This window comes from Calypte anna, chromosome 4A, assembly GCF_003957555.1.
Source record: "Calypte anna isolate BGI_N300 chromosome 4A, bCalAnn1_v1.p, whole genome shotgun sequence".
Taxonomy (NCBI): domain Eukaryota; kingdom Metazoa; phylum Chordata; class Aves; order Apodiformes; family Trochilidae; genus Calypte; species Calypte anna.
The window spans coordinates 33272638-33299669 of NC_044248.1; the positions used below are offsets into that span (position 1 = coordinate 33272638).

The 27032-nt window shown below is 39.9% G+C and overlaps 1 protein-coding gene across 2 annotated transcripts in view; it reads right to left on the bottom strand.

The window, feature by feature from the left end:
- LOC103528516 overlaps positions 1 to 23947 on the bottom strand; it is a 61278-nt gene extending 37331 nt beyond the window's left edge. For both annotated transcript variants that reach the window (XM_030450180.1, XM_030450179.1), the window contains exons 1-10: positions 23763 to 23947; positions 23277 to 23377; positions 22823 to 22892; positions 21832 to 21962; positions 20092 to 20180; positions 17782 to 17881; positions 16418 to 16461; positions 15177 to 15254; positions 3188 to 3384; positions 1014 to 1078 (exon numbers count right to left, since the gene is read on the bottom strand). In XM_030450180.1, coding sequence (XP_030306040.1) covers positions 1014 to 1078; positions 3188 to 3384; positions 15177 to 15254; positions 16418 to 16461; positions 17782 to 17881; positions 20092 to 20180; positions 21832 to 21962; positions 22823 to 22892; positions 23277 to 23377; positions 23763 to 23928 — 1041 coding nt within the window. In that variant the 5' untranslated portion in view covers positions 23929 to 23947. The remainder of the gene's footprint in view (positions 1 to 1013; positions 1079 to 3187; positions 3385 to 15176; positions 15255 to 16417; positions 16462 to 17781; positions 17882 to 20091; positions 20181 to 21831; positions 21963 to 22822; positions 22893 to 23276; positions 23378 to 23762) is intronic.
- Positions 23948 to 27032: the final 3085 nt, after the last annotated feature.

Consider the following 27032-nt stretch of genomic DNA (forward strand, 5'->3'; position numbering starts at 1 on the left):
TTTAAAAACTAAACATCTTTTAGAAACATGCTTCTAATTTAAAATTTAAGATTCTTTTGTTTTTTCAAACAAAGAATACAGTTTCAGATTAAGTTTTTCTGAGATGCAGATACTGCATACACAGATCACTTGGAAAGAGGAAATTTTTTGTCTGTAACTGGAACTCTTGAACTAAAAATTAAAATTTTGAGGAAAGGCAAAAAGCTGACAATAATGTACTGAAACTGCAAGTTGCCTGTGAAAACAGAACAGCAAAAAAGAATATTTTATTATATTAGGTGACAATTTAGAGAAAGCAATGTTCAGACTACACTCCTACAATACTTTTAAAATACCAAGCTCCTCTCTCATAAGGCAAATAGAAATGTGATTGCTAGATAATTAGAAAGCTGACAGAAATTAAAGACTTACTAAGTGCATGTGGAAAGTGACCCGTGGTATACTACTGGATTCTAAAAACACTTTGTCAGTATGCTTCAATTATGGAGCTTTTAGAGAACTCTTCTATTCTTACTTTACAACTCACCAAAACCAAGCCTGATTTGGCAGTATTATTATTTATCTCTGAATACTCTGTCTTTAAAAACTGAAATTCTATCTTATATAAAACTGGTTTTAAAAGTGTCACCAATATTTTTAAAACGCAGGAAAACATTTCTAAGAAAAACTGTGCTCAGGCATATATCGCATTATTAAACAGAACTATTAGCACAATTTCCTGTTTAGGTTAACTCACTTTTAGTATGGCTGTGCTAAGCAGGTAATTTCTGATCTCAACCTTGCTTCTGAATAAGTCAGTTCTGGCAGTAGTTTAATTTAAAAAAGGAATGAGCCCTAGTGGGACTTCATCAGAACTGTATTACTATAGTAGCCATTCAGGACACTTGAATCCATAGTAGACCAGAGTAACAAACAAAATTTCACAATTTCACTACAAGTACAGGTTCCAGCAGAGTATTTCAGGCTCCACAGATTGAGATAATACCTTATAAATAAGATAAATGAGACAATACCTTATAAAATGGTGAAGGAGGTGACCCTTTTGCTCCAAGAACTTTCACTGCTCCACCATCAAAACCTATAGAGGTTAAAAAAAAAATTAAGATTCCTCAACATAACTTCAAAGACATTAATCTATGGTGAATCTATATTAATCTATATTAAGCAAATGCACTTTACTAAAAAGCAAATCATTAATGCTATACTGCCACAGAATACAGATACTTTCATGAAACAGTCCTCTCTGCCTTAGAAATATAAACAGCAAATTGTTGACTAAATTTATTACTTCAAGGAGTCTTTTTAATAGAATGCTGAAAAAATTACATAACTCAGAAAGCAGTCTTAGGACTTCAGACTCAATAGTTATTTTCCACCTAACAGCCAGTTATTCCACATACACACACAAAGTATACAATTTACTGCAGTTGGCTGGAGTGGACTGCAGTCCTTCAACTGGCAAAGAAACAAAACAAGGAGGATGAGAAATCAGAGAGTGGTTATTTACTTATAGCTTAATAAGTGAAGGGATAACTTAACTTATAGCATTCCTATCAATTACAGAAAAAGAACAGTCTGAATGTATGCTCCAGGGCAATGATCATGTTCAGCATTAGTAACATTAATGCCAAAATAAAATTGGAGAGAAGTGCTACCATACCATCAGAGTCAAGGATGTAATGGAGAGTATCAATAGATGTGCTCCTTGTTAGCCAGCAGTGCAGGATGAGCACTTCATGTCAGACAGACAGAATTACACTGTAGATCACCTGTCCCTAATCTATGCTTGCAAATATTTAGGAAGCAGTCCAAAGTTTTACACAAATACTCTGAAGAGATCAAATGAGATCCTGTCAGCAAAAGTGAATGTGACTAGCAGAAATTTTACACCTCACTCAAATAACTTTGCCACTCTTTCTGCAAGATTCACATAAGGTTAATTTAACTCAATACAGCCCAATATGCCTATTGGATGATGATCTGGATGAGCTTCATGTTTCAGATGAAAGAGCAACACAAAGAAAAGAAAAACAGCAAAACAAAAGACACAGCATCCACTGACAAACAGAAAACAGAAGCACCTCTCAGTTCAAACACTGCAAGTAATTCAGCAGGATAATAAAATTGGCAACATAAACAGCAAAAACATAAACAGATAGCTTGCCCATTACTGGTGTACATGTCAAAGCACTTCAAACTAAAAATATTTAAGAAATCTGCCTATTTTCCATCTGCTATATTTCTAGGAGGGCTAACTGAAAGTTCATGTGAAAGTTCATTTAAAGTTCAAACATGTCATATGGGGTCATTTGCAAGCTAAAAGTTCATAGGAAGGTTAGGGTTTCTTTTTTTTTTTAAAAAAAAAGACTGGTGGCTAAGAGCAGCAAGCTGGCCTTATCAGACTGCCATTTGGTTATGCTGTATGAGCAGAAGGTCTACTGTACAATTTTATGGTACTTTTTTTACTGAAGTGAAACATTTTTGATGATTTGGTGTTTTGAGTTTTATCGCAGAAAGTTTATAAATTGAGATTTCAATTGTTCTAAGTTTTATAAAGATATTTGGCATACTGTCATAAATAAGTACCATTAGAATGAAAAAAGATTTCAAATATCGGAGCAGTAAAAAATGAACTTCAAATAACTGTAGCTAAGTATTTTTTCAAGCTGTCTTACCCAATTTACAGATCTTCAAATCTGTTAAGCCCGGGGTTTTTTTGCTTTGTTTTACTTTGATTTTAAAGCTAAATCCAGAACACCCATTATATTCATCTTTAGTCTACCAACTGTTGAGAGTTTTGAAGACAGCAAACAGACTTTTTCGAATAGGCATTCTCTGGTTGAAAATCCTGTACCTAAGCAAACTTCTACCACTTCAGATGTTCCACCTAAATGCCTAAGAAAACCATGGTTTAAAGGCTTGGTAGATGCAAAGCATGCAATAAATGCAAAAGGAGTAGTGATCAAAGATTTAAATTAGTTAGTAAGCATCACAAATAACAGTACAGTTGAGATTTCTAATAGAATGTCAAGCAAAACTCTTTCAAAAAATTAATTTAATATTGTATCCCACTCTAAGGACCTGATTTAATGAGAAATACATAGGGATAACATAGAAGAAACGTAACTGCTTTAGTCTGATGACCCAATTCATTGAAACAGACCTCATAACATGTAAGAGGACTAACCTGGAATTTCAGTGATGGAAACTTCAGAAAAGTCACATGTGACATCTGGTAAAAGATAGCGCTGAGGATTGCCCAATTCATACACCAATTGCTCAGCTACAGTGCCAAAAGAGATCAGTCCCCCTGTGTCTGGTGGTTTAGAAAGAATAAAGTCTCCTTCAGAGGAACATTCTACAATGGGAAAGCCTATGTTGTGCCTAAAATGTGAAAGACATTGAAAAAAACCCATATAAGTACAAACAGAAAATGCGAAGAAAAGGAGTAAAAACATACCAGAATTTAGTGATAATGATTAACTAAATAAAATTGATCAAGAGGTATAAAATATCTGGTTGTTTCTGCAGGAACATACACAACAAAAAGCACTACACAAACTATCCAGCCAAAATAATAAGCAGATTGCCGGGCAAAGGAGTGAATATATAACAACAGATACCAACAGTATCAGACAGTCGGGCACAGAATAGAGGATGAAACTAAGAGATACAGTTAAAGTAAAAAGAAGGTTAAAGAATTAGATGACTATGGTTAAAGAGGTAAATTCAGATGAAAAGCCACAGTTGCTAATTCTATCCCAGTTTGTCTACAGCAATACAGCACACACAGCATGAAGGCAAAGAGGCAATACATCCAGTACTCTGGAGTTGTCAAAGGGCAGTCAAAGAAGGAAGAACAGACTGTGCTGGAAGCCTCATAGAGGAGGGAGGTAGGAATAATCACACCTACTATGGAAAATTTCAGATGTTAATAATGAATCACATATAGAAAAGTTATAATTAACAACAGAAAGATATATCAAAGTTAAGATCTTCAGCCCAAAGCAATCATGATAGGATGAACAGGGGTAGAGCATGAAGAAAAGCAGTAAAATGGAAAATTATAGAAATATCTGTAAATGAAAATACTTCTCACATTCCCACGGGAGTGACTACTTCTTAGTGAAAAGCACGTGTTGGGCATTGGAGTAGCAGATCAGAATTTTCAGGGCTATATGCACGAAACCTAGGTATTTGCTTTCCTGGCTAGAAGGCTTTTATTTTATATTTACAGAAAATTTCATAGAATCATAGAATTGGCTGGGTTGGAAGGGACCTCAGAGATCATCGAGTCCAACCCTTGAACCACCGTTGCAGTTGCTAGACTATGGCACTGAGTGCCACATCCAGTCTCTTTTTAAATATCTCCAGGGACGGAGAATCCACCACTTCACTGGGCAGCCCATTCCAATGCTGGATCACTCTTTCCATAAAGAAATTCTTTCTAATATCTAACCTAAACTTCCCCTGGCACAACTTAAGACCATGCCCTCTTGTCTTGTTGAAAGTCGTTTGGCAAAAGAGACCAACTCCCACCTGGCTACACCCTCCTTTCAGGGAGTTGTAGAGAGTGATGAGGTCTCCCCTGAGCCGCCTCTTCTTTAGGCTCAACAACCCCGGCTCTCTCAGCCTCTCCTCATAGGGTCTGTGCTCGAGTCCCTTCACCAGCCTGGTTGCCCTCTTTTGGACCTGCTCCAGGACCTCGATATCCTTCCTGAACTGGGGGGCCCAGAACTGGACACAGTACTCGAGGTGTGGCCTCACCAGGGCTGAGTACAGGGGCAGAATCACTTCCTTGGACCTGCTGGCGACGCTGTTCCTGATACAGGCCAGGATGCCATTGGCTTTCTTGGCCACCTGGGCACACTGCTGGCTCATGTTCAGCTTCCTGTCGATCCAGACTCCCAGGTCCCTTTCTGCCTGGCTGCTCTCCAGCCACTCTGTCCCCAGCCTGTAGCGCTGCATGAGGTTGTTGTGTCCAAAGTGCAGGACCCGGCACTTGGCCGTGTTAAACCTCATCCCATTGGAATCAGCCCAACTCTCCAGTCTGTCCAGGTCCCTCTGCCTTCCAGTTGATCGACACTCGCCCCCAGCTTAGTGTCATCTGCGAATTTGCTGATGATGGACTCAATCCCCTCATCTAAATCATCAATGAAGATACTGAACAGAACTGGGCCCAACACTGATCCCTGGGGGACACCACTAGTGACCGGCCGCCAACTGGATGCAGCCCCGTTCACCACCACTCTCTGGGCCCGGCCCTCCAGCCAGTTCTTAACCCAGCACAGGGTGCTCCTGTCCAAGCTGTGGGCTGATAGTTTTTTCAGGAGAATGCTGTGGGAGACGGTGTCAAACGCTTTGCTGAAGTCCAGGTAGACCACATCCACAGCCTTCCCCTCATCCACCAGTCAGGTCACCTGATCATAAAAGGAGATCAGGTTGGTCAGGCATGACCTGCCCTTCCTAAACCCGTGCTGGCTGGGTCTGATCCCTTGCCCATCCTGCAAGTGCTGTGTGATTGCACTGAGGATGATCTGTTCCATGACCCTGCCAGGCACTGAGGTCAGGCTGACGGGCCTGTAGTTTCCTGGGTCCTCTTTCCGGCCCTTTTTGTGGATTGGCGTGACATTCGCCAACTTCCAATCATCTGGGATGTCCCCAGTGAGCCAGGACTGTTGGTAGATGATAGAGAGAGGCTTGGCAAGCTCTTCTGCCAGCTCCTACATTACCCTTGGGTGGATACCATCTGGTCCCAGAGACTTGTGGGGATCCAAGCATCTCAGTAGGTCACTGACTGTGTCCTTCTGGATTACAGGGGGGCTGTTTAGATTCATGTCACTTTCTATGAGCTCCAGAAGCCATCCGTCTTCAGGGTAACCTGTCTTTCTGCTGAAAACTGAGGTAAAGAAGGTGTTAAATACCTCAGCCTTTTCTTCATCTTTGACAACTATATTCCCACCCGTGTCCAGTAAAGAATGGATGTTTTCCTTGCCCCTTTTTTTGCTGCTGATGTATCTGTAGAAGGACTTTTTGTTATCCTTCACAGAGGTGGCAAGATTCCGTTCGCATTGTGCCTTTGTCATCAAAAGTAATAACTGAACAAAATTATACAAAATACTTAAAAGTACTTGAAAATTAAAATAGAGCCTTAAGATCCTTCAAACAATGCTACCTGTCTCACTCGCCGCTCACAGGAAGTTTGAGATTTGTTGAAGGAAAGTGTCCCATAGACACAAGAAGAGAAAGTTAAGGAAAAGCAAAAACTGTTCTAAAAGCAAAAACGAAAGGTGGTGAATGTTACCATTCTCATTAAAGTCAATGACCTTCAGTCCTTCATAGGACTTAAAATCAGTTCATCCCTGAAATTAATTATTTCTGGGTGACACTAAGAACGACATGCTGAATATACAACCAAACTGGTTATCAGCAAAGGTTAGATTAACATAGTTTGTATAACATAAATCCACAAAGTTTTGAAGGAAGTAAGCAAAGAAACCAGAGAACTTTTAAGTGACATTTGTAAAAGTTCATGGGAGTCTGAAGAGCTTCGTTATCATGGGGAAGCTTCAAATATAACCCTGTTATTTAAAAACAGGATTAAAAGAAACGCCTTCCTACTAGAGATCAGCAACTTTAGTACTGCTAGTGTTCAAAATCTGGAAAGTATGGTAGCTGGAGGACACCTAGAAAAGCCTATGACAAATCAGTAAAGATTGTAAATTTGTCTTGGAAACTATTTAAACCACTAAAGAAAAAAAAAAACAAACCCCAAAAAACAAACAAAAAAACCCTCCCTAAACCAATCCAAAACAAAACAAAAACCCGCAACCCACCCCAGTGAATACAAAGAATTTAATAGAAATAACAATTTTTTGTAGAAGCTATTCCACATTATTTTTTTTGTGCCACCAGAGTAGCTGGAAGGGGGCTATAAAGGTACAAATGTATTTGCCGCAACAGCTTCTAAATAACCTCTAAGGTTGATAAATATTTGCTACATAAGACACCCAGCTCCTACTACTTGCAGCAAAATGTTGAGCCAAAGCTTGTATGGAGAAGACAGTTTAACAATACACACAGACCCCCCAAGAAAACAAAAATAAAACAACAAAACAACAAAGGGGAAGAACAAGTCCTAGGGAAGGCATGCTGAGACTGGACACCAGGTTGTCCTGGCATTTGGAAAAATAAGAGTAAGTTTTAGCTTTTATTTAAACCATTCTGAAATCCACAACTCAGAAGGTCAATGGAAAGAAATCTACCATCAGTAACTTACTCTTTAGTCATCTCTTCCATTGTCAGTCTGTTTCAACAGCTAGTGAAGACAGCAAGGGAACACTTTTTTCTTTATCTGAGCTAAGCATGAGGGATGATTCCTCTTCAAGGTCTAACACTACCCAATATACTCTGCAGAATGCTCAGTCAGTCACAGATGTGCTTTTTTCCCAGCTCACATTAGCTCTGAAAGCTTCCCTCACTTGGTAACAATTCAAAACAAAGAGGTGCAGTGAATTCAGCAAGAAGTCCCTGGATTCCACCTGTGTTGTAAATGGATGACTGGGAAAATGCATACATCCTGTACTACCTTGTAGTAGATTCCAATAACATATGTTACCAATGCATGCAACACATATTTATTTACATATATGTATTTATAATCATATAAAAATTGTTTTTCTATATTGATAAAAGACATGACTTAATTTTCAGCTTGGAAACAAACTGGGATAAGTCACCCCTATGGTATGATTCAGTCACAGAATGGTTTGGGTTGGAAGGGACCTTAAACATCATCCAGTTCCAACCTCCCTGCATGAGCAGGGACACCTCCCACTACACCAGATTACTCAAAACCCCATCCAGCCTGGCCTTGAACATTTTCAAGGATGAGGCATCCACAACTTCCCGTGGCAATCTGTGCCAGTGTCTCACAAACCTCACACCAAAGAATTAATTCCTAATAGCTAACATAAACCTACCCTCTTTCAGCTTAAAACCATTCCTCCTCATACTGCCAATTTGTAAACAGTCCCTCCCCAGCTTTCCTGTAGGTCCCTTCAAGTACTGAAAGGTCACTGGAAGGTCTCTCCAGAGGCTTCTCTTCTCCAGGTTGAACAACCCCCAGCTCTCTCAGCCTGTCTTCAAAGGAGAGGTGCTCCGGCCCTCTGATCATCTTCATGCACCTCCTCTGGACTTGCTCCAACAGCTCCATGACCTTCTTGTGTTGGAGGCTCCAGAACTGGACACAATACACCAGTTGGGGTCCCATGAGAGTGGAGCAGAGGAGGAAATCAGCTACCTCAACCTGCTGCCCGTATTTCTTTTGATGCAGCACAGAATATGGTTGGCACACAGCCAGCCCATGTTGAGCATCTCATCAACCAGCACCTCCAAGTCCTTTTTCAAGGCTGTTCTCAATCTTTACTCCACCCAACCTGAATTTATGCTCAGAACTGTCCTGACCCAGGTGCAGTACCTTGCACTTGGCCTTTTACTGAACTTCATGAGGTTAGTGTGGCACCACCTCTCAAGCCTTTCAAGGTCCCTCTGGATGAACACCCTTCCCTCCAGAATGCCAACCACACCACACAGATTGGTGTTGTCAGCGAATCTGCTGAGGGTGCACTCCACTCCACTGTCCATGTCTCTGACTAAGATGTTAAACAACATCAGTGCCTGTAGTGACCCCTGAGGAACACCACTTGTCACTGGTCACCATTTGGACATTGAGCCATTAACCTTCACCCTTCACGTGTGACCAGCCAGCCAACTCCTTCTCTACACTCGATGGAAAAGGACAGGACAGGAGTGACTGTCCTGAAATTACCTGGGTCTTCCTTTTTTCTTTTTGAAAGTGTTTATTTTGGGTTTTTTTTCCAATCAGTGGGAACTTCACCAGACTGCCACAGCTTCTCAAATATGATGAGAAGTGGCTCTGCAACTTTATCCACGAGTTCCCTCAGAAGCCGTGGAAAGATCTCATTAAGTCCCATGGATTTGTGCACTTTCAGGTTCTTTAGATCATCTTAAACCTGCTCTTCTCCAGTGGGCCAGTCTTCCTTTTTCCAGTCCCTGTCTTTGCTTTCTGCAACTTGGGTGGTGTGGCTAGAATGGCAGCTACTTAAACCATTAGAGCAGCAGTAGCAACCTGGATGGGGTATTCTAGCACATACCACAGGAACTATGATCACACTATCAACTGGATCAGCACCTCCACTGATAGAAACTCTTTGCCCAGTTCAGTGGTAGGTTTTACTGAATGACTACACAACATGTGGCATCTGCCCTGTAACAGGCAAATTTTATGTTGCTCATAACCCACACCTAGGATGCAATCTTGTACAGTGTAGCAGTGCAGCTAAACCACACAACTGTGACCTTGAACTTTGGCAGTAGCTACAGCCATAGCATTCAAAGCAGTGGCCAAGTGGAACCCATTAATAACAAAAAAACTGCACCAGTTTAATAATAAAATTCCCTAGTAGAATGGGGCAATATTAAGTTATGTAAACAATTCTGAAAGGAAACTACTAAAATGAACTCTAATTAATTACCCCATCATAATTTAATTAAATACTAGAGTTAAATGAAAGTACTACTTTTAAAACTTTTGCTTTTGTTTTTTTTTTTGAGCAGTTATATTAATACAGAGTTAAAATACAAAAGAAACATAAGTTTGTGAAAGAACTACCATTCTGTTATCAAAACATCTGTTTCAGATTGTGGTTTTGGTATTTAACAATAAATACATTACAACCATTAGTAAACCAGAGCACTGATTGAATCCAAGCTAAGATTAGACTGCAGAAATTCCCTCCAAGTTGGGGCTAGGTAAGGAGTTAAGAGTTCCTGCAGGTCCCTACTGACCACAGCACAGCAGCAATGAAGTTCCAAAACTATTTGCTGAAGTCTCCTTGCCATCAACCACCTACAGCTGCAGTTCCACTCTAATAGGAAGCAGTGCTCTGAAACCAAGTGTCTCATCAGCTCTTGGCCTGACCACAACTTACTGTTGAATAATTTTTCCTATGTAAAATGCTGCTTTTTTTTCAGTATTGGCTCTCAGAAGTATCTAAGCAGAGATCTCTGTCTACTCTGGGACAACACACTATTCAATGTCTATGAAGACAGTCTTACATCATTTGCATCACAAAAAATGTAAAATCCAGGATCAGTATTGGGTCCTGTTTTGCTCAGGGAGAAAGACATTGTCTAAGATAAATTGGGTATTTCTTCCCCCATAAGGTGCAAAACCCCTCATGTATCTCATTCTGGCCACTACTGGTAGACAGGCAACAAAAGATGGGACAGCTTGTGTAGTATGTTTATTTGCAGGGGAAGATGCACCAAGAGTGCAAACAAAACCCAAAAAAAAGCCACAGCAATGCATGTAGCAGGGTCCAACCAGAGTCCAAGCAGGCTGTGGTATGAACTTAGAGCTTTACAGAAAATGCAGTTTCCTGGGATGCTGATGAATGTCACACTGAGGAGAGCTCTATGCTCAGCTTCTCAACCCCTGGGTGAGTATTTTAACTGTGGTGCTACTAAGCAAAAAAGTAGAAACTGCTACCATTTCTGTCAGAGTTTATACATCCAATTCAAAACTGCTAACATGTGTCAGGCATATGACATATTATGACATGTGTCATAAGCACAAACAGGAGTAAGGTGTGTATATATATATATATATATATATATATTATACCAACATATTTCCTAACTTCTACTGCAACTCCAATTAAGGCAAAAATTCTTGGTTGCATCACTTATCTCCTCTGACTAGAGCATGTCAGAGTATGCATTGTCTGTAAACTCTTAATGCCTAGATAATTCCAGGCCAATCAGACAGCCTGCCTGGTGTTTTCAGCTGCCTGGAATAGATGATGTTACAGAGAAAAAGGCACTCCACATTGCTCACTGGGACTTGCATGCTGGATTCTGTTTAAGTCCCAAATTAAGCAACCTGGATCCAGCCCTTAAGAGACTCCAACTATAAACTTACCCTTTTGGTAATCCCAGGCCAGAGGATTATGCAGTCTCAACCATTGTACACTCTTGTCTTAGGACAAAATGTCAGTCTTTATCATCTCCTCAAAATGATTACTCTACTGATCAGCATTAGTTTATTCTCTCCTGCATTTCAAAACAAAACAAAACAATGTACTAATCACCCACTGGCACTAAATACTAGTAAGAAACAGCAATGTCTGGTCTTAAATGAGACTACATACAGAGCTGTGCATTATTAATTTAGTTCTAGCATCATGGTTCATTTTGACATAGTGTTAATTCCCTACTGAATTCTGCACAAAAGACATTGCATGGGAGCAGCATGTATTATCCCTTCTTCTGACCATGTGCTAACATATATTACTATAGAAATAACAAAAAAAGGAATAAATGGCTGTTTTGATAACATTTACTTAAAATTAGCCATCTAAGAATACACATTAGTCTTCTACAAATGGTGAACTGTTTATTGCATTTTCTCCTCTAAACATCAGAGAAACCACGGAAGACTCAAGTCAAGCAACTTTCCTCTCTCACCCTGGAAAAGCAAATAGCATTTATTCCTTTTGCCTGTCTGCCTGCTTTTGTGAAAACTGGACAAAACTCTACAGGTTCAAGATTCCTGCCTTTAAGTCAAACACATTAAGGAGAGACACCCAGAACAATTAGAGAAACCCCAGTGCCTTAGGTCAGCAGAGAGAAATCAGCTGTATCAGACTTATCAACTAAGATAACTCAAAGTCATGAGCTGGAACATGCACTTTACTTGTTTTACATTAAAAACTTATTTTACCAAGACAAGAAAGGAAAAACATCTTAGGTTTTAATAGCTAACCATCCCATTGCCACAATATACCCACATGAGCATTCCTGAGACTCAAAGAAAACTTCTGCAGTGAAACTGAGTTCCCAGAAGTGATCTACATCAGGCACTTCAAGAAACAAACACTTCAAGAAAATTAAAAATAGAAAAAAACCCCAAAAACCTACAGAAAATGAAAATAAAACTATGTTGGATTAATAAAGTGGGTCCAATCCAGTGCCTCAATACTCAGAGACTCAAACATTTGTATGGAATGTGAGTGTTGACTCTGGCTTTACTTAGTTTAATTTAAGTTGCTCTTGTTTACATAGTTATTTTTCCTTATGCACAAACTATAGACAAATAATGTTTATAAACCTAAAATTTGATCACTTCATTATTTGTGTAAAAATTAGAAAAACTCATACCCATCAGCAGCCAAACACAGAAGAGCAACATGGACTACTGTTCTTGGGGAAAAACAAAACCAAACATAGAAAAAAAAATTACCTGAATCTAATGATAACCAAACATCCTCTGCAATAGGATGTGAGGAAAAGACAGAGATTGCCCTCTAGTGTTTAACCACCAGAGAACTGCTACATAAATGCTGTGAAGGCCCCATTACAGTTTGCAGAGTTGAACCATAAGGGAAAGGTGCTCAAGGCAGCAAGAAATTCTGATTTGAAAGGCACCTTAATGACACACACAGATTTGATTTGGCTTATTGCTCCCATGTTTACTGACTTTGTTGGTCTCTTTTGGATTTATTATATATCATGGACACTGTAACTTCCTGATATCTAAACGACACACGCTTACTTTCAGGAGACTGCTAAAAAAACCACAGCTTTTCCTAAATTAGGCAGAAATCATTAATAGACTATAGTCAAGTAACTTCTTCAAACTCTGTCAGACCTCTGTTGACTTATTGGCAATACAAGTAACGCTGGTGACAGCAGATAACACATTTTTGTCATTACTGGAATTCTGAATTATCCTAACACTATTCTGTGTTATGCAAGGTACAACCTGCATGCATTGAAAACAAATTCAGACTGAATATAACAAAAAACCAAACCCATCAAGTCTCTTTAACTTAAGGAGTCAGCTGGTTACTACTAAGCTAATCAATCAAAAATGCATTTCTGCAGCTCAAAAGCTTTCGTATTTCCCCTTCACGCACTTGGGCCTGAATATAGTAGCCAACTATTTATGGGAGGGGAAGGGAAACAGAAAAACTCTCTAACAAATCTTCTCCCCTCCCCCCTCCCCCAGCATCCCAAACTGATGTGCTAAACCATAAGTCCACTTTAGTGAGTCTTGCACTTTATATCTACAAATATAAAATTATAGCTCTCACATTATTTTGCTTTTTCTCTGACTAGCTTTAGGAGTTTATCAGAGACTCTTCACGTAACATGCTTTTATTAAATAATTTCACCAATCAAATGCCTGAGACTTCTTCAATTTGCAAACAAAACCACTAGTTTTAAGGAATGGTGATTAATTCTTTAGCAGACTTAACCAGAAGGTAAACAAATTACTGCTGTATTAGCAAATACACAATCATGCATGGTTCAGAAGTATGTGTGCAGATGGATAAGGGGTAGTACTGGGTGCTAACCTTCCAGATTCTTCAGTATTCATTCAGCACCAGTCAGCTTTAAGCCTCAAGAATATGATTTTAGACACAGTTATGAAATTTTTACATATACACACAGAATATTTGCTACACATGTCCATATACTTTTCTGTAAAATTCGCTCCTCCTGCTCCAGTAGCTCATTGCTTAATACAGCCAAATTCCTTTTTTTTCTTTTTAACCAAACTGCCATTTCTAACAGAAAAGTCCTTAAAAATAAAGAGCTACCAAGCATTTTAGTAAGAAAAGTAGTATTATCCTTTTCATTCTTTTATAAAGCAAGGCCTTCTGGAGTCCCAGCTACAGGATATTTTAAGAAGTTTCATAATATATATTAACAAAATCATCACAAGATACAGCAGAATAGGAATAGGATTAGCAGTTATAAATTTTCAAACCAAACAAAGTGTCACGTTACTATAAACCCTTCTATCTGATTTCCCACTGAACACAACAGTTAAGAGTGAGTGCAGTTTGTTCAGGGCTAGTAGCCTTCTAATTGGTGAAAAGAAATGTCTGACCCCGTTTCTTTCAATGCCTTCTGTGCCTTCACCTGTGAATCAGCAGTGTTCAGGAGCTCAGAAAAGCAGAATAAATCTTTCAGAATCAGGGTCTGAAAAAGAAACACTAACTACAAGCAGGAGAAAAAAAATTGGCAGCGCTAGGGAACTAATTCTGGGGAGCTGCTTCTCAGATTGCAGGGCACACAAACTGTCCTGCTGGTTCATCTACCTGAACCTCCTTCCTGAGGCCACCCTGGGAACAGGAACACATCTCATAAAAAAAAAAAACCTTCTCTCCTGCATCTCTCCCACTGCCTTTCTCATAGAATCATAGAATTGGCTGGGTTGGAAGGGACCTCAGAGATCATCAAAAGTCCAACCCTTGAACCACCGTTGCAGTTGCTAGACTATGGCACTAATTGCACAGGACAAGATTCCTCACTTCTATCCCAGGGAAAATAGGAATAAACTGCAGCCAGGATCACTCATCCTGTACAAAAAAAAAAAAAAAAAAAAAAAAAAAAAGAAAAAAAAAAAGTGCAATTATTACTTTTAAGCTACTCTTAAAAACAAGCTGGTCAAAAGCATTAGTCCTTCCTTGTGGAACTTCTCAGCAGGAAGCAGGCATCCACATGGAAGTCTAATTTAGTACATCAGGACATAAGATACACACACTTTTTGAAAGGACTAACAGCTCACCACGTTTGTGAAGAGAAGGTCATACAGCAGGAGAGGACTGTAGCATATTCATCCCTACCAATGCAAATCACATGAAGTGTGTGATTTAACAGTAGGCACCTCTCATCTAACTGAAGATCGACAAAAAAGCATCCAAAATATGCATTTGGTCTTTTTTCATACCATCATTCGTGAAAGCCAGTAACAAATCTTTTTAAAAAGCAGACTATAAAAGAGGAAACCAAGAAAATAAGCTAAAAGAAAAAAAAAACAAACCAAACAACAAAGGGTTAAATTTTTACTAACCTAAGAAGCAGATGATTTGAAAACAGAAAGCTCCAAGTACATCAGAAAGGAAAATTGTAATAGGGGGAACAGACCTTTTAGAAGAGTAGTGTTATGGTACAAAAATAAATAGGCTCATATTGCCTCCCTCAAAAGAAAAAAGTCAAAGCAGTTTTCACAGCAGAAATACAGTAAGAAACCTCATCTTTGTTCCATTACCGAAATACAGGCTGCTGCTATGGCTACCTACCAGTCTGGTACTGCATGCCAGTCAGTGAATATTCCACCTGTACATTGAGCACCACATTCAATGAGATGACCTGCAAGGCTGGGAAAATGGTATTCAAATAACTAAGTATTCTGTAAAGGAAAGTTTCACAAATCCAGCTTTAAAAATGTCATAGTACAGTGGAAATAAAGCTAAATAACAAAACATGCTCATTTTTCCCCCCATAGGCATATAGGACATTAGTAAATTCTGCATTAAACACAAATAGGGATTCTGAAAGATGAATATATCAGGACTTAAAGTAACAACTCCTACACAAAGAATCAAGTGAATTTCCTGAAAAAAAATGAACACCTAGAATATTATCTGACACCAAATAGCAAGTTTCATTTGTCATTTCAAGAAATACTGATTTAAATTATCTTTTCAGTCTGCATTGTGTGTAACTAAATATGCATAGCCCATATTTAAATCAAGAGATATCTCACTTCCAAGCTGAAGGACAGAAGGTGTAATGATTGTGTGTTATGATGTTCAAATCTTTTAGTGTGATTTTACATAAATACTCAATAGTATTACAGGGAAAAACCTCATCTCTTGTCATCCCCAATTCAGAGCAGCAGAAGTTTCTTTCATTTATTCTCAAGCAACACGAGGTACAAAATACTACTAGTAGTACTCTCCAGTTATCGAAGTAATCACTCATTTTCATGGACATCAAAGGAGACAGATGACACAGAAAGTCGATAGAGGTGACAGAATTTTACCCAAGGCTTTCTGCATCAGATTCCTAACTTTAGGACTTACAACAAGGGCTGTTGCAACCAGGAGCACTGACACTGAGCTCCTGCAAAACCATACAAGGATGCTGACCTGACTGAATCTCCTTCTGCTTATCTTTGAGAAGACTGCTACCATCTCAACTACCAGTAGTGATGGCCAAACATAAAAAGCTGTGCATCACTACTCTGAACTGTAAGGTTTTACCTCTTGACACAAAATGGACAAGAGAAGATAGTTAACCCATTCACTCCATTCCTCATTTTACCATTTTAAGTTGGCTCCAGAATGAAGAATGAAGAATGTAATTCCAATGCCAAACAAGAGTACTAAGTGAGCCTTAAAAAAGCACCGTAAATGGAAGAAAAACATTTTAGTATATTAATTCAACAATATTCAAAACCACTAAGTGGTAAAAAGTTCTCTTATCCTGGCATTATATATGAAACATAAATTTACCAATTTTTTCTTATATCATTTACCTTCCTGCAGCTAGCAAGTCAAATTCATCCCTATTCCAGCCAAACTAGAAGAAAAATACACATATGTTACGTATATATATATGTTTCATACAGTACAGAAAACTGCACATAGTATGTTCACTTCTTTGAGTAACAATGCAATGGATATATTTTTACCCAGAAATCTAATTAACAAAACCTAGGAGGCACTGTACATGGATTTGAGTTGCTGTACAGTAAATTAGTAAAAGAGCTCTGATGTATTTCAGTTTTTCTCATATTAATACACTCAATAAATTATAAATTCTCCAAGTCACACTCTCTTCAAAAAATTAAAGTGCAATATTCATATTATTTAAAATTTGCATAAACCAGAGGTTTAAGCCTAGTATCTATTTTGTGTCATGTAAACAAACTACTGTTTTTTCAGCTTCTGAAAATTATCAGTTCTTGGAGTACTACCAGTTAACCTTAAAGACTGGCAGTGTGTTTTGTTTAACTAGAATTCTCCTCCCACCCCCTCAAGTTCAACAAAGTGTAAAACAATACATTGATTGTTTCTGACTTAGAACCTAGCAGGAACTTCCCTAAAACCATCCAATAAATTAGATAAGGTCTCTCTGGAACACATATAATACACACTGACAGCTATTCTGAGAATACAAACAGCTAGGAATAAGAGAACAAGTCATAATGGCAATTATAAATGAGAAAGTTTAACTGGATTAGGCAGCATTTGACATGCATGAAGTAAGAACAATACAAATTTTTAGAGAGGATGTTTTTAACTAGACACTAATACATGCCCTCCTTCTTCCAAATGCACACCCAAAGAAAGATTCCATATTTCATGGTGTGTGGCCATTCACAAAAATGTATAACCCATGCAAAATACTTCAGAAAAACACATATCCTGCACATACAACTTTTTAAATTCCAGTAATTTCAAAAATGTTGTGTTGAAACTCAACTATTTAACGTAAAACTGCTTACCCGTTGAAAAAGCCTGGTGGTTTAACCCAAAATGAGCTCTGCTGTCGCCACCTTGTGGCAAAGAAAAATACACCTTTTTCCTAACTTTACACACCAGGTTTTTAAGATGAAGGGAAAATAAGCAACAGGGAAATACTGGTGAAATACTGGAAGACTTTAACTTCCTCGAAATGCCTTCCAGCATCATGATACACAATTTCATACATCTGCCTGCTACAAACTTAAAGTGAAAGCTGCCAATCTTTTCATGCATGTAAGGAAAAAAATAAAATATAATTAATTTTTTAAATTTAGTATCTATATTTTCACAAGGAGCAAAAACTGCCTGATAGTGATTGCTGAATATTCATCCATTTATGCTCATTATCATATGGAAATCAACTTGTACTTACAGAATGAATGAGTGGTCCCAATACAATCCCACTGTCAACGCATCTGCCCGTCACAACAATGTCAGCTCCAAGGTCAAGAGCCCTGCTTATAGGTCTTGCACTAAAGATGAAAATACACAGCAGTAAGTACTTTTACTTTTTAAAGCATAATTTTAAGAAAAAACACATTCCCCTGCCACACACAGGATGGAAAAAAAAAAGGATAAAAATCACTTTAAAATCCCATGGGAAATCAATGAAATCCATTCTAACAATCAATTTGTCATTTTGTTTATACAGGAATATTTTTAAAAGCAATCATTAAAATACTAATTCAGGTGGCTAAATGGCATACTCAAAACACTTGTCTTGATACTTACAGAAACTGTGCTGAATGAAGTGCATAGAAGGTTACTTCTATTACCAGAAACAGAAAAATTAAGCATTTTTCAGAGACTCATAAGCCTTATTTCCTCTGTGGATGACTGTATAAAGACCAGTACTCTTCATAGAAAGCTTGGGGACTTTGCCTTTCAATTTCAAACCTTTCAGGTTAATTTCCCTTTTAAGGTTTTGGATTTTGCACTATCAACCAACTTCAAAAAGAGCACTGGGCAGTCATCATTTTTGAAAAAACTCAGGCAACAGATTTTTGGTTGGTTGGTCACATATTGATCACAGGTTGGTCACATAAGAGTTGGCCCAGTTGAAGTTATTCAGGCTTGGAAACAGTCACCCAGTTGAACTGCTCCAGCCCATACACTTCAGTGACCAAGCTTTGACCAGAAGATGTGGCTCCCAGCTGCTAAACCCACACTGCTGAAGCTTTCTATTTCCCCAATGCTACACCAACCAAAGGATACTAAAACCAAGCAAATACACAGCATACATACTCAATTACACTTCTGGGTGTACATTAAGTAACAACCACAGGAAAAAAGCACAGAGTTTCTGCATCCATGCAGGATATTGAGAGAAAAACTGTGTAACTATTTGTAAAAAGCAGTAAAGAATGCCATTTGGCTCATATTGTTAAAAATGCTTGTGAACTCAGTCCACAGAACTCCTCAGAGCCCAAATCAGAAGGGACAGAAGAAACACTGTGATCAACATACCAATGAAAATTTTTCAGATGGACTTTATTCACTTGAATCAAGAATCAAACTGTAAACATCATCAAATTTAGAAAATTATAAGTGAACTATCTATAGAACTTAAATTTCACCCAATGCATTCTGATGTTGATGTATATAAGTTTATAATTTGCTTCATCACAACTTCAAAACTTGAACATTATTTCTTAGATTTCATTTATTATTACTCATGATTTTTCAAATGTTGCAAGTCAAAGTTTAAGAAACAGAAAATTTAGCAACAACAGAAAGCATTGAAGACAAATTTAAGAGAGTCATTTACTAAAAGGTTCTTACTTTACAGAGAAAACTACACGTGTGGTACAGCCAGACCCTGTTATCTGCCAGTGATGCATTTTTGGGAAGTGCAATGATAACAATAAAAGACAAAGTACAGGACCTTGCAGTTTTTCCATAAAGTTTAATGTAAAAGAAAAAGGACTGTGTTGCACAGACTTTAGAAATACTCCAAGCAGAAATACAGAAGGGATGCTATACAAGACATTGAGGATGGAAAAGCAAAAGCAGGACCACCAAGTAGAAGAGATTCTGGGTTTTGGGAATGTCTGATCATTGTCCCACTTCTCAGTTCTTCCCCTGATAGATTTGATTGACACTGATTCATCTGAAGAAGTTGATGGTGACAATGAAAAGGCAACCATACACAAACAGGTAGCTGAAACACTTGCATTTAGAGATTTATGGGAGGCCTTTAATATCATTAGGCAAGGAAGATCTTCCAAAATGGAAAGCCAGCTTCCAAAATTTCAGTGGTAGAAAGCCTGATGCACAGTTCAGCAGTCTAATGGATCCTCAGAGAGTGTCTCAGTGCTTTAATTCCTAGGTTACACTTCTCTAGTGACAATATCCTAAACAACTGCTCCATGCAGTAGCAATACTTTGCATATGAAAATGGACTTTTGCAATTGTTATAATTAAACTACAACTATTTTGGCTTGAACTAAGACCTAAGAATTCACAACAGATGTAATGCTATTGAGACACAACTGGAAACATTCTATCTATATTAAAAATTTATTTACAAATTACAAACAAAATTTTCTTTCCTGGTTGCCTGAATAATGCAGAGGTGGACCTCACATACTAGGTGGTTCTACTTGCAAAATGAAAGAACTTCATGTAGTTAATGTCTTAAAATTATTTTTCATAATAAAATCAACTTGTTAAAATAACTCACCCAAGATATGCACTCATACTATGAATGCTCTCTGGAAATTGCTTGCCACTTTCTACATCAGTAATACCAGCTCCTTTTAGGTTCTCTTTCTGTTAGAAAGCAAAGAAAACAACAAATCTGAGTATTTTGTAGTATTTACTTTAAGCCTTTAAGTATCAGACAACGGATTCACTTCATAGCAATTCTAAGCTAAGTATACTAATTAAAATTAGCAACAATTTAAATTATTTGAATGGCTAAAAGCACTGGGCAGACCTTTTAACCATAGTTCTCCAGCACACAGAAAAAACCCAAGTCTTTAAAGAACATTAGTCCCTTCACAAATGATCAACTACAAATGAATTGGTGTATTTCCCTAGGCTTTTAAACTCTCTTTTACTGCTGTATCACTGAATAAATCAAACCCTGCAAGCTGAAACATCTGTCACAACTGCAGTGGTAGCACGGCCAGCAAGCAAGGCTAATTCTGCAGCTCCAGGTGACACACAGAACACAAGGTGTTTCCAGAGAGGTGGTTAGGAGAGAGGTGGGCAGCTTTGATCATGTGTTAAGACATCTTGGGAAACCAGGGGCCATTGACTGCATAGACTGAATGTCTAATGCTAATTATAAAAGGAACCTATACTGTGGAAAAAAACATTCCACTTTGAGTTCATTTGGCAAGGATAATCTATGGGAAGGGTTTAAATCCTCCAAACCACAGATAACATTACTAGTGTAATTTATGATGCTTGGTATCAAAAGAAAAATTGTTTGCATACAGCAAAAGCTCTCCTTTTTGCTTCTGTAGGTTGTGCACGGACAGCAACATAGAAAAATAATCCATTTCAGATCAAAAATGTCCATGTCAAGCTGAAATAATGACAATTTCATTGCTGTTCTCGTAATAAAATTCAGGACCACTGATGCTAAAGTAATTTCAGTAGGGTATAAGTTTCTTTAAAGGAAGTCTAAGCACTGCAAATAATTTGCAAATAAAGAATCTTACTTGACATTCTTCCACATTCAATAGCATGCAAGGAGTAACAGAGCCTACACAGATAAATAATTTTCCAAGTTAGAGGCAGGGATTTAACTGTAGTGCAAGACTGTCCCCTCTTAATCACTATCAATGTATAAACTTTTCCCAGAGTTTTTTCAGGTATGACCATGCCTTTTTCAGAACCAGACTTTGTGCACAAAAGCATCATACTCTATGTAAAAAAATATTTTATCTAGATTTCATGGTTGTTTTTAAATATTACAACTTCAATCCTCCCAGTTAACATTACCTTACTGGCCAGAAACTAATTAGCTAAAAACAGAGAAAACCTGTAACCTGAAATCTGAAAAAAAAGCTAGAAAGGATGAACATTTGAACAGTGGCAACTATACCATGTTCAAATTGAGAGATCTGGATTACTTAGACAGATTATTTAGTTTATAAAGAAACAGTATGTAACAGCACATGCTAACTTCTTCTGAAGAACAAGCAGACCTTAGGTCAGCTTCAGCTTCCTTCAAAAAGATAAAGAACAGATCCAGTGTCTTAAAAAATTCAACCCCATCATACACCAAACATAAGATGTGCCAGGAATTGATTTCGTGCATAAAAATTGAAGAAAATGAAGCCACAATTGAGTGATGCTTTTAAAGATAAAAGGCTACTGCATGAAGATACACAAAATAAGTTCCTATAGGACAGTAAATATAGACTAAATTAATTTCCAATGTATAAAGCCTCAGGACAAAGTAAAATACCTCACTCATTAGGTCATCTCCAGCAACAACAGCTATTTTCATATCAACATCTGCTTTCTTTGCCACCTCCTGAAGGGCTGCTGCACAAGCAAGTGGATTAATTCCACCAGCATTACTGATGACACGAACACCTAAACAAAACAAATTAAGTTCTGCAGCATCAACAATCACTTGATTTTAATAACTCAAAGCATGCTAAAACACAAGCAAGATATCATATTTGAAAGTGTCAAACACTTAATCAAGTACTAAAATCACATTAAAACAAGATCTCCATTTAATATGAGAAAGAATCAGCATAAGCTAATCTGAAAATTGTTTATGGAATAAATCAAAGTAAAATGGTTTATAGAAACGTAATTGTTATAGATACTTCTGCTCTTTCCTCTATGCATAGAAGGAGAGAAAACACAGGAGACAGAAAGACTCAAAACAACTCCTACAGGAACAGTATTTGGCACAAGCCATTCAAGCATCCATGCTCTCCAAACAACTGGAGAAATTTTAGCAGAAATATACATCTATCTCTGTAAATTCCAGACTGTGTTAGCAAAACAGATGGTGCTTAAAATTTCCTTTCTGCTCTCAGGCTCAGAGAGCTGCTAACTTGCACCCGTAGACGGAAACAAAGTAACAGAAAACAAGTGATGTTATAGAACTATATGGGAATGTTCAAAAACTTATAGATTACATTGAATATGTCTAGATCTCACATTTTAACAAAGACGATTAAAGCAATTTTTTCCATTCACAAAGCTACAACAAGCAATACATGGAGATACAATATATGTATTTAGTTACAGCAAGCGTTTCAAATTACCCAATTCAGGTGTTACCATCAGACCTACATTTCTTACAACAGGATGTCTGCTGGTTTAAATCATTAAGCCCAGAGAACAGCAAAACACTAAGGTGAAAACCAGCTGTTTATAGGAGCAGTAACTACAAGAAACCCCCCTAAACAATTGAACTCAACATAGAGTAGCATTACCTTTCCTGTGAATATCTTTTATATAGGGAGCCATGGCAGTGGAGACAAAATCCGGAATGTAACCTAAAGCCTGAAAGAATTAAAAGCTGTAACCCTTTAAGTCAACCTAATCCCTCTTTTCTAGTTTAACAGAAAAAAGAAGACAAGGGAGAACGACTCAAAACGTCTGGGTAACACTATGGGAAAAGGCACGAACGCTTTTAGTGAAACCGAATACACAAAAGCAAATAAATATATGCAAGTAAGACGTATCCAAAAACGTCCCCACCAGAACCTGTCAGGTTCTTAAAGTGACCGGGGTGGGAGCAGAGCTGGGGAAGCACCGGAGCCGCCCCGCCCCGCCCTGCCTTGCCCTGCCCCCCCCTGCCCTGCCCTGCCCGTCCCGGTCCTCCCCTCCCTCCTGGCCCAGGCCGGGCACGCCGGGGCTGGACAGGGGGTCCCGCCGGGTACTTACGGGAGATCGGGCTTTAGCGGCCGTCAGCAGCGACATGGTGACCTCGGAGAGGTAGTCGAAGACGAGGAAATCCAACTTCCCTCCGTACAGCAGCTGCGGCACTGCCAGAGCAAGGGAGAAGCCTCTGTTAGCACCGCGGTATCCCCCGTCCCGGCTGCAGCTCGGGGCAGTGCCCGGCGATCCTGGGCTGCCCCAACCACTCTGGGACAGGGCTGAGGGGAACCGAGCCAGCGGCCGGGCCGTCCCACCCCTGCTCTCGGTGACGGTCCCGCGGGCGGCCCGGCCCGCCCTGCCCGGGCGTGCGGCGGCGGCCCCGGCCCGGCCGCTTACGCAACGGGGCTGTTTACGGGGCTCTTCGCGGCGCTGGCAGCGGCCGCCGCCGCCCCCCCGCCCGGCGGCCTCTTCAGCCTTCGGAGCCCCGGCGAGCCCGGCCGGGTCTTCCCGCCGCCCCGGGGCAGCCGCCTCCAGCCCCGTACGGTCCCTTACCTGCGGCCGCCGTGTCCCCCCAGAAGCCCGAGGCGCAGCCGATGCGGACCGCGGCTCCCGCCGGAGGCTCGGAGCCAGCGCCGCGCTGCCCGTTCCAGCGGGACGGACGGGCAGGGGCCCCCAGGAGCCGCGGCCCCCTGAGCCCCAGCAGAGCGGCGCGGCTCATCGCGGCGGCGGGCGGGCTGGTGGGCACCGCCCCTGGCTGAGGCCTGGGCCCGCCCCGGCCCGGCCCAACAGCTCACGGGGGACGGGATGGGGGCGTGGGGAGGTGGTTGTGGAAAGGAGGAGATCCCTAAAGCCCCAGATTGCTGGGGAAAGTGAGCGGAGCTCTGGGGGACCCGCGGGCCGCTTGTCTCGGCACCGGCTGCCTCAGCCGGCGGTAACTGAGTTCTGGGGTGGGACCGAACAGAGCGCCCGGGCTGATTCTGGTTTTATCCCGGGTCACACAGGACGTGGATCAGTGGCAGGGGGGTTTGGGGCTGCTGCATTCCTGAAGGATGGCAAATGCTCCTGAGTCTCTCCTGAAGCACCATGCATGGAGTGGGTTAACCTGAAAAGTCAAAACCCTGCTCAGGGTTGTGGTAATACAAAAAGCATGGCGGATCGTTTGGTTTTGAAATTCTTATGAAAACCTTCCCACTACAGGGCCAAGTGCAAGGTCTGTATATGCGTGGGTTTAATCCCAAGCACAAATACATGTTGGGTGGAGAAAGGATTGAAAAAAAGCCCTGGAGAAGGGCTCAGGGGTGTTCATCAATGAGAAGCTCAGCTGAGCTGAGTATGGGCACCTCCAGCCCAGAAAGCCAAGTTCATCCCGGGCTGCAGCAAAAGGAGCGTGGCCAGCAGATTGAGGGAGGTTTATTCTCCCCTTCTACTCTGCTCTCATTGGACCCCACTTGGAGTACAGTGTCCAGTTCTGGAACCCCAAACAGAAGAAAGTCATGGAGCTGTTGGAGCAAGTCCAGAGGAGGTGCACGAAGATGATCAAAGGGCTGGAGCACCTCTCCTTTGAAGACAGGCTGAGAGAGTTGGGGGTTGTTCAGCCTGGAGAAGAGAAGCCTCTGAGGAGACCATGTAACAGCTTTCCAGTACCTGAAGGTGCCTACAGGAAAGCTGGGGGGGGGGGGGGGGGCTTCTTACATGCTGAAAGAGATTTAAGGTTTGGATTAGACATGAGGAAAAAAAATCTTTAGCATGAAGGTGGTGAGACAGTGGCACAGGTCGGATGGGGTTTTAAGCAACCTGATTGAGTGGGAGGTGTCCCTGCCCATGGATGGGTGTCAGAACTAGGTGACCATTAAGGTCCCTTCCAAGCCAAACTATTCTGTGAATCTATCATCAAATACAAAATGCATTTATTAAAAAAGAAGGCTTTCTATGGAAGTTTCAGTTTTGACGGGAAAGGTTTCTCAGGTCCCAGGCTGAATTTCTAGTCAGTGGACTTGAATTAAATGACACCAAACCAGCAGATTCTTAAGTATATAAAAAAAGAACAATTTCCCAGTCCTGACATCTAAATTGGAAGGCTGCTTTTGGACATCTCCACAGAGTGCTAATTACAAAGAGTTGCTTCCAAGTGATTCCCTGTCTACAGAACATCTACATTATTCACCTGACTGTAACTGAATCAGTTTTACATACTGATCCCATGCAAGTAACTGCTAGGTCTCCCTTAGCACATACACTTTGATTATAAATGTTCATCAATTGTCTCTTGCAAATGAAACAATAATAAAATTTGGGTTCTTCTCAGCCATGCTGAAAAATACAATGTTCAGTGCAACATGGGCAATTCTGCTAAGGATGACAAAAGGTGGTTTCACTGATGTAAAAAGTAGCCATGTGGAATAAGTACATTTGCAAGTTGTTGCAAAATCGACCAGCCAGACTGATTTCTAATTGCAGTTAGAAATTAGGCCACCGAAAGAAGATATAAAATAGTAATTCTGTGATCTGAGAATCTGGTTATTTAAGGAGGTGCAAGGTGTTCTTACTGCAAAGAAAAAAAAAAAAGGTCATAAAGCACTATTTTCTAACCTTCTCAGTGCCTAAAAAGTTATGAACAACTACTAGTCTAAGTTATTCAAAAGGTAGAACCGAGAAGGTCACAGAGAAGAAAAAGTTGGTTCCTTATACCTATAGAGGACCTAACTCTCGATTATTAAATTATTGAGACATTTAATTATTGTGTTGAAAGCTTGCTGGTTTTGAGTCCTATAAAGTAGTAAACAAGTAATCACAGTGGGAAACAAAAATGTTAGATATGTAAAGCTGACAGGAGATAGCTTTTCCTGAAAATATTTTGTAGCTCCCTGTGTAGAAGCACACACAAGAAAGAGCATTGTCTGGTACAAAATACACAGCTATCAGTACAGCCATAAAGACAATTGCTTCCTCTAGTTAAATTTCAGTGTGTCTTACACATGTGTTTCAATATGAAATGGCTTGCAGTAAGATTCCATCATGCTGTAATGTAGCAGGAAGGCTAATCCTTTGCAAGTCTTGCAACGGGCCCAAATCCTGTGGTGAAATTCAAATGCAGATTTCCTTGGCTGAGACCCCATAATCAGCACGGTGCAGACCTCACTCACTGCTGTGCTGAGATGGGCTGGACCAAGATTTCATGCTGCAGAACTGAATTTCTGGACGTGAGAAGGCAAAGCTCCTCAAACAAAGCAAACCAGAGGCCAGCAGATGGCTGCCTTTCACCACCTTCCAAAACATCCCCAACCCTGCAAGTGTCATCTGCTCCCAACAGGATCCCCAGGGCTGTCTGCACTGTGCAGAGAAGCAGATTTGTGCATTTCCCCTGGGGATGAACAAATGCATTTTATCTGTAACTAAGATGTCAATACTGACAGGCACATATGGACCGTGGTAGGACACTCTTGGAATCTGGAAGGAACTTTATTCTTTTAACTACTTTCAAGTATTCTCCAACGGCTCGTGGTTCAGAAACCGCGTTATAGCACTTCCTGGAGCATGACTAAAATCTTAGCAAATTTGCATATGGATGTTCATATGTGTGTGAGAGAATTTATATCCAACCTGTGTAAGGTATTAACACAGTGCTGCAATAATGATTACTCCAGAGTCTATTGTTTATGAGGCTTGGGTTTTTTTGATGAAAACAGAGGCAAGTTACTAAGGGGCACTTTTGCAGGTGGACTTGGGAAGCAACGTTCTGTAAATTTGAGATTTGAGCTGGTTTTAATTTTTTATTTTGAGTTTTGTGTGTGATTCAGAGATTTAGAAACAGTTGCTCTTAGA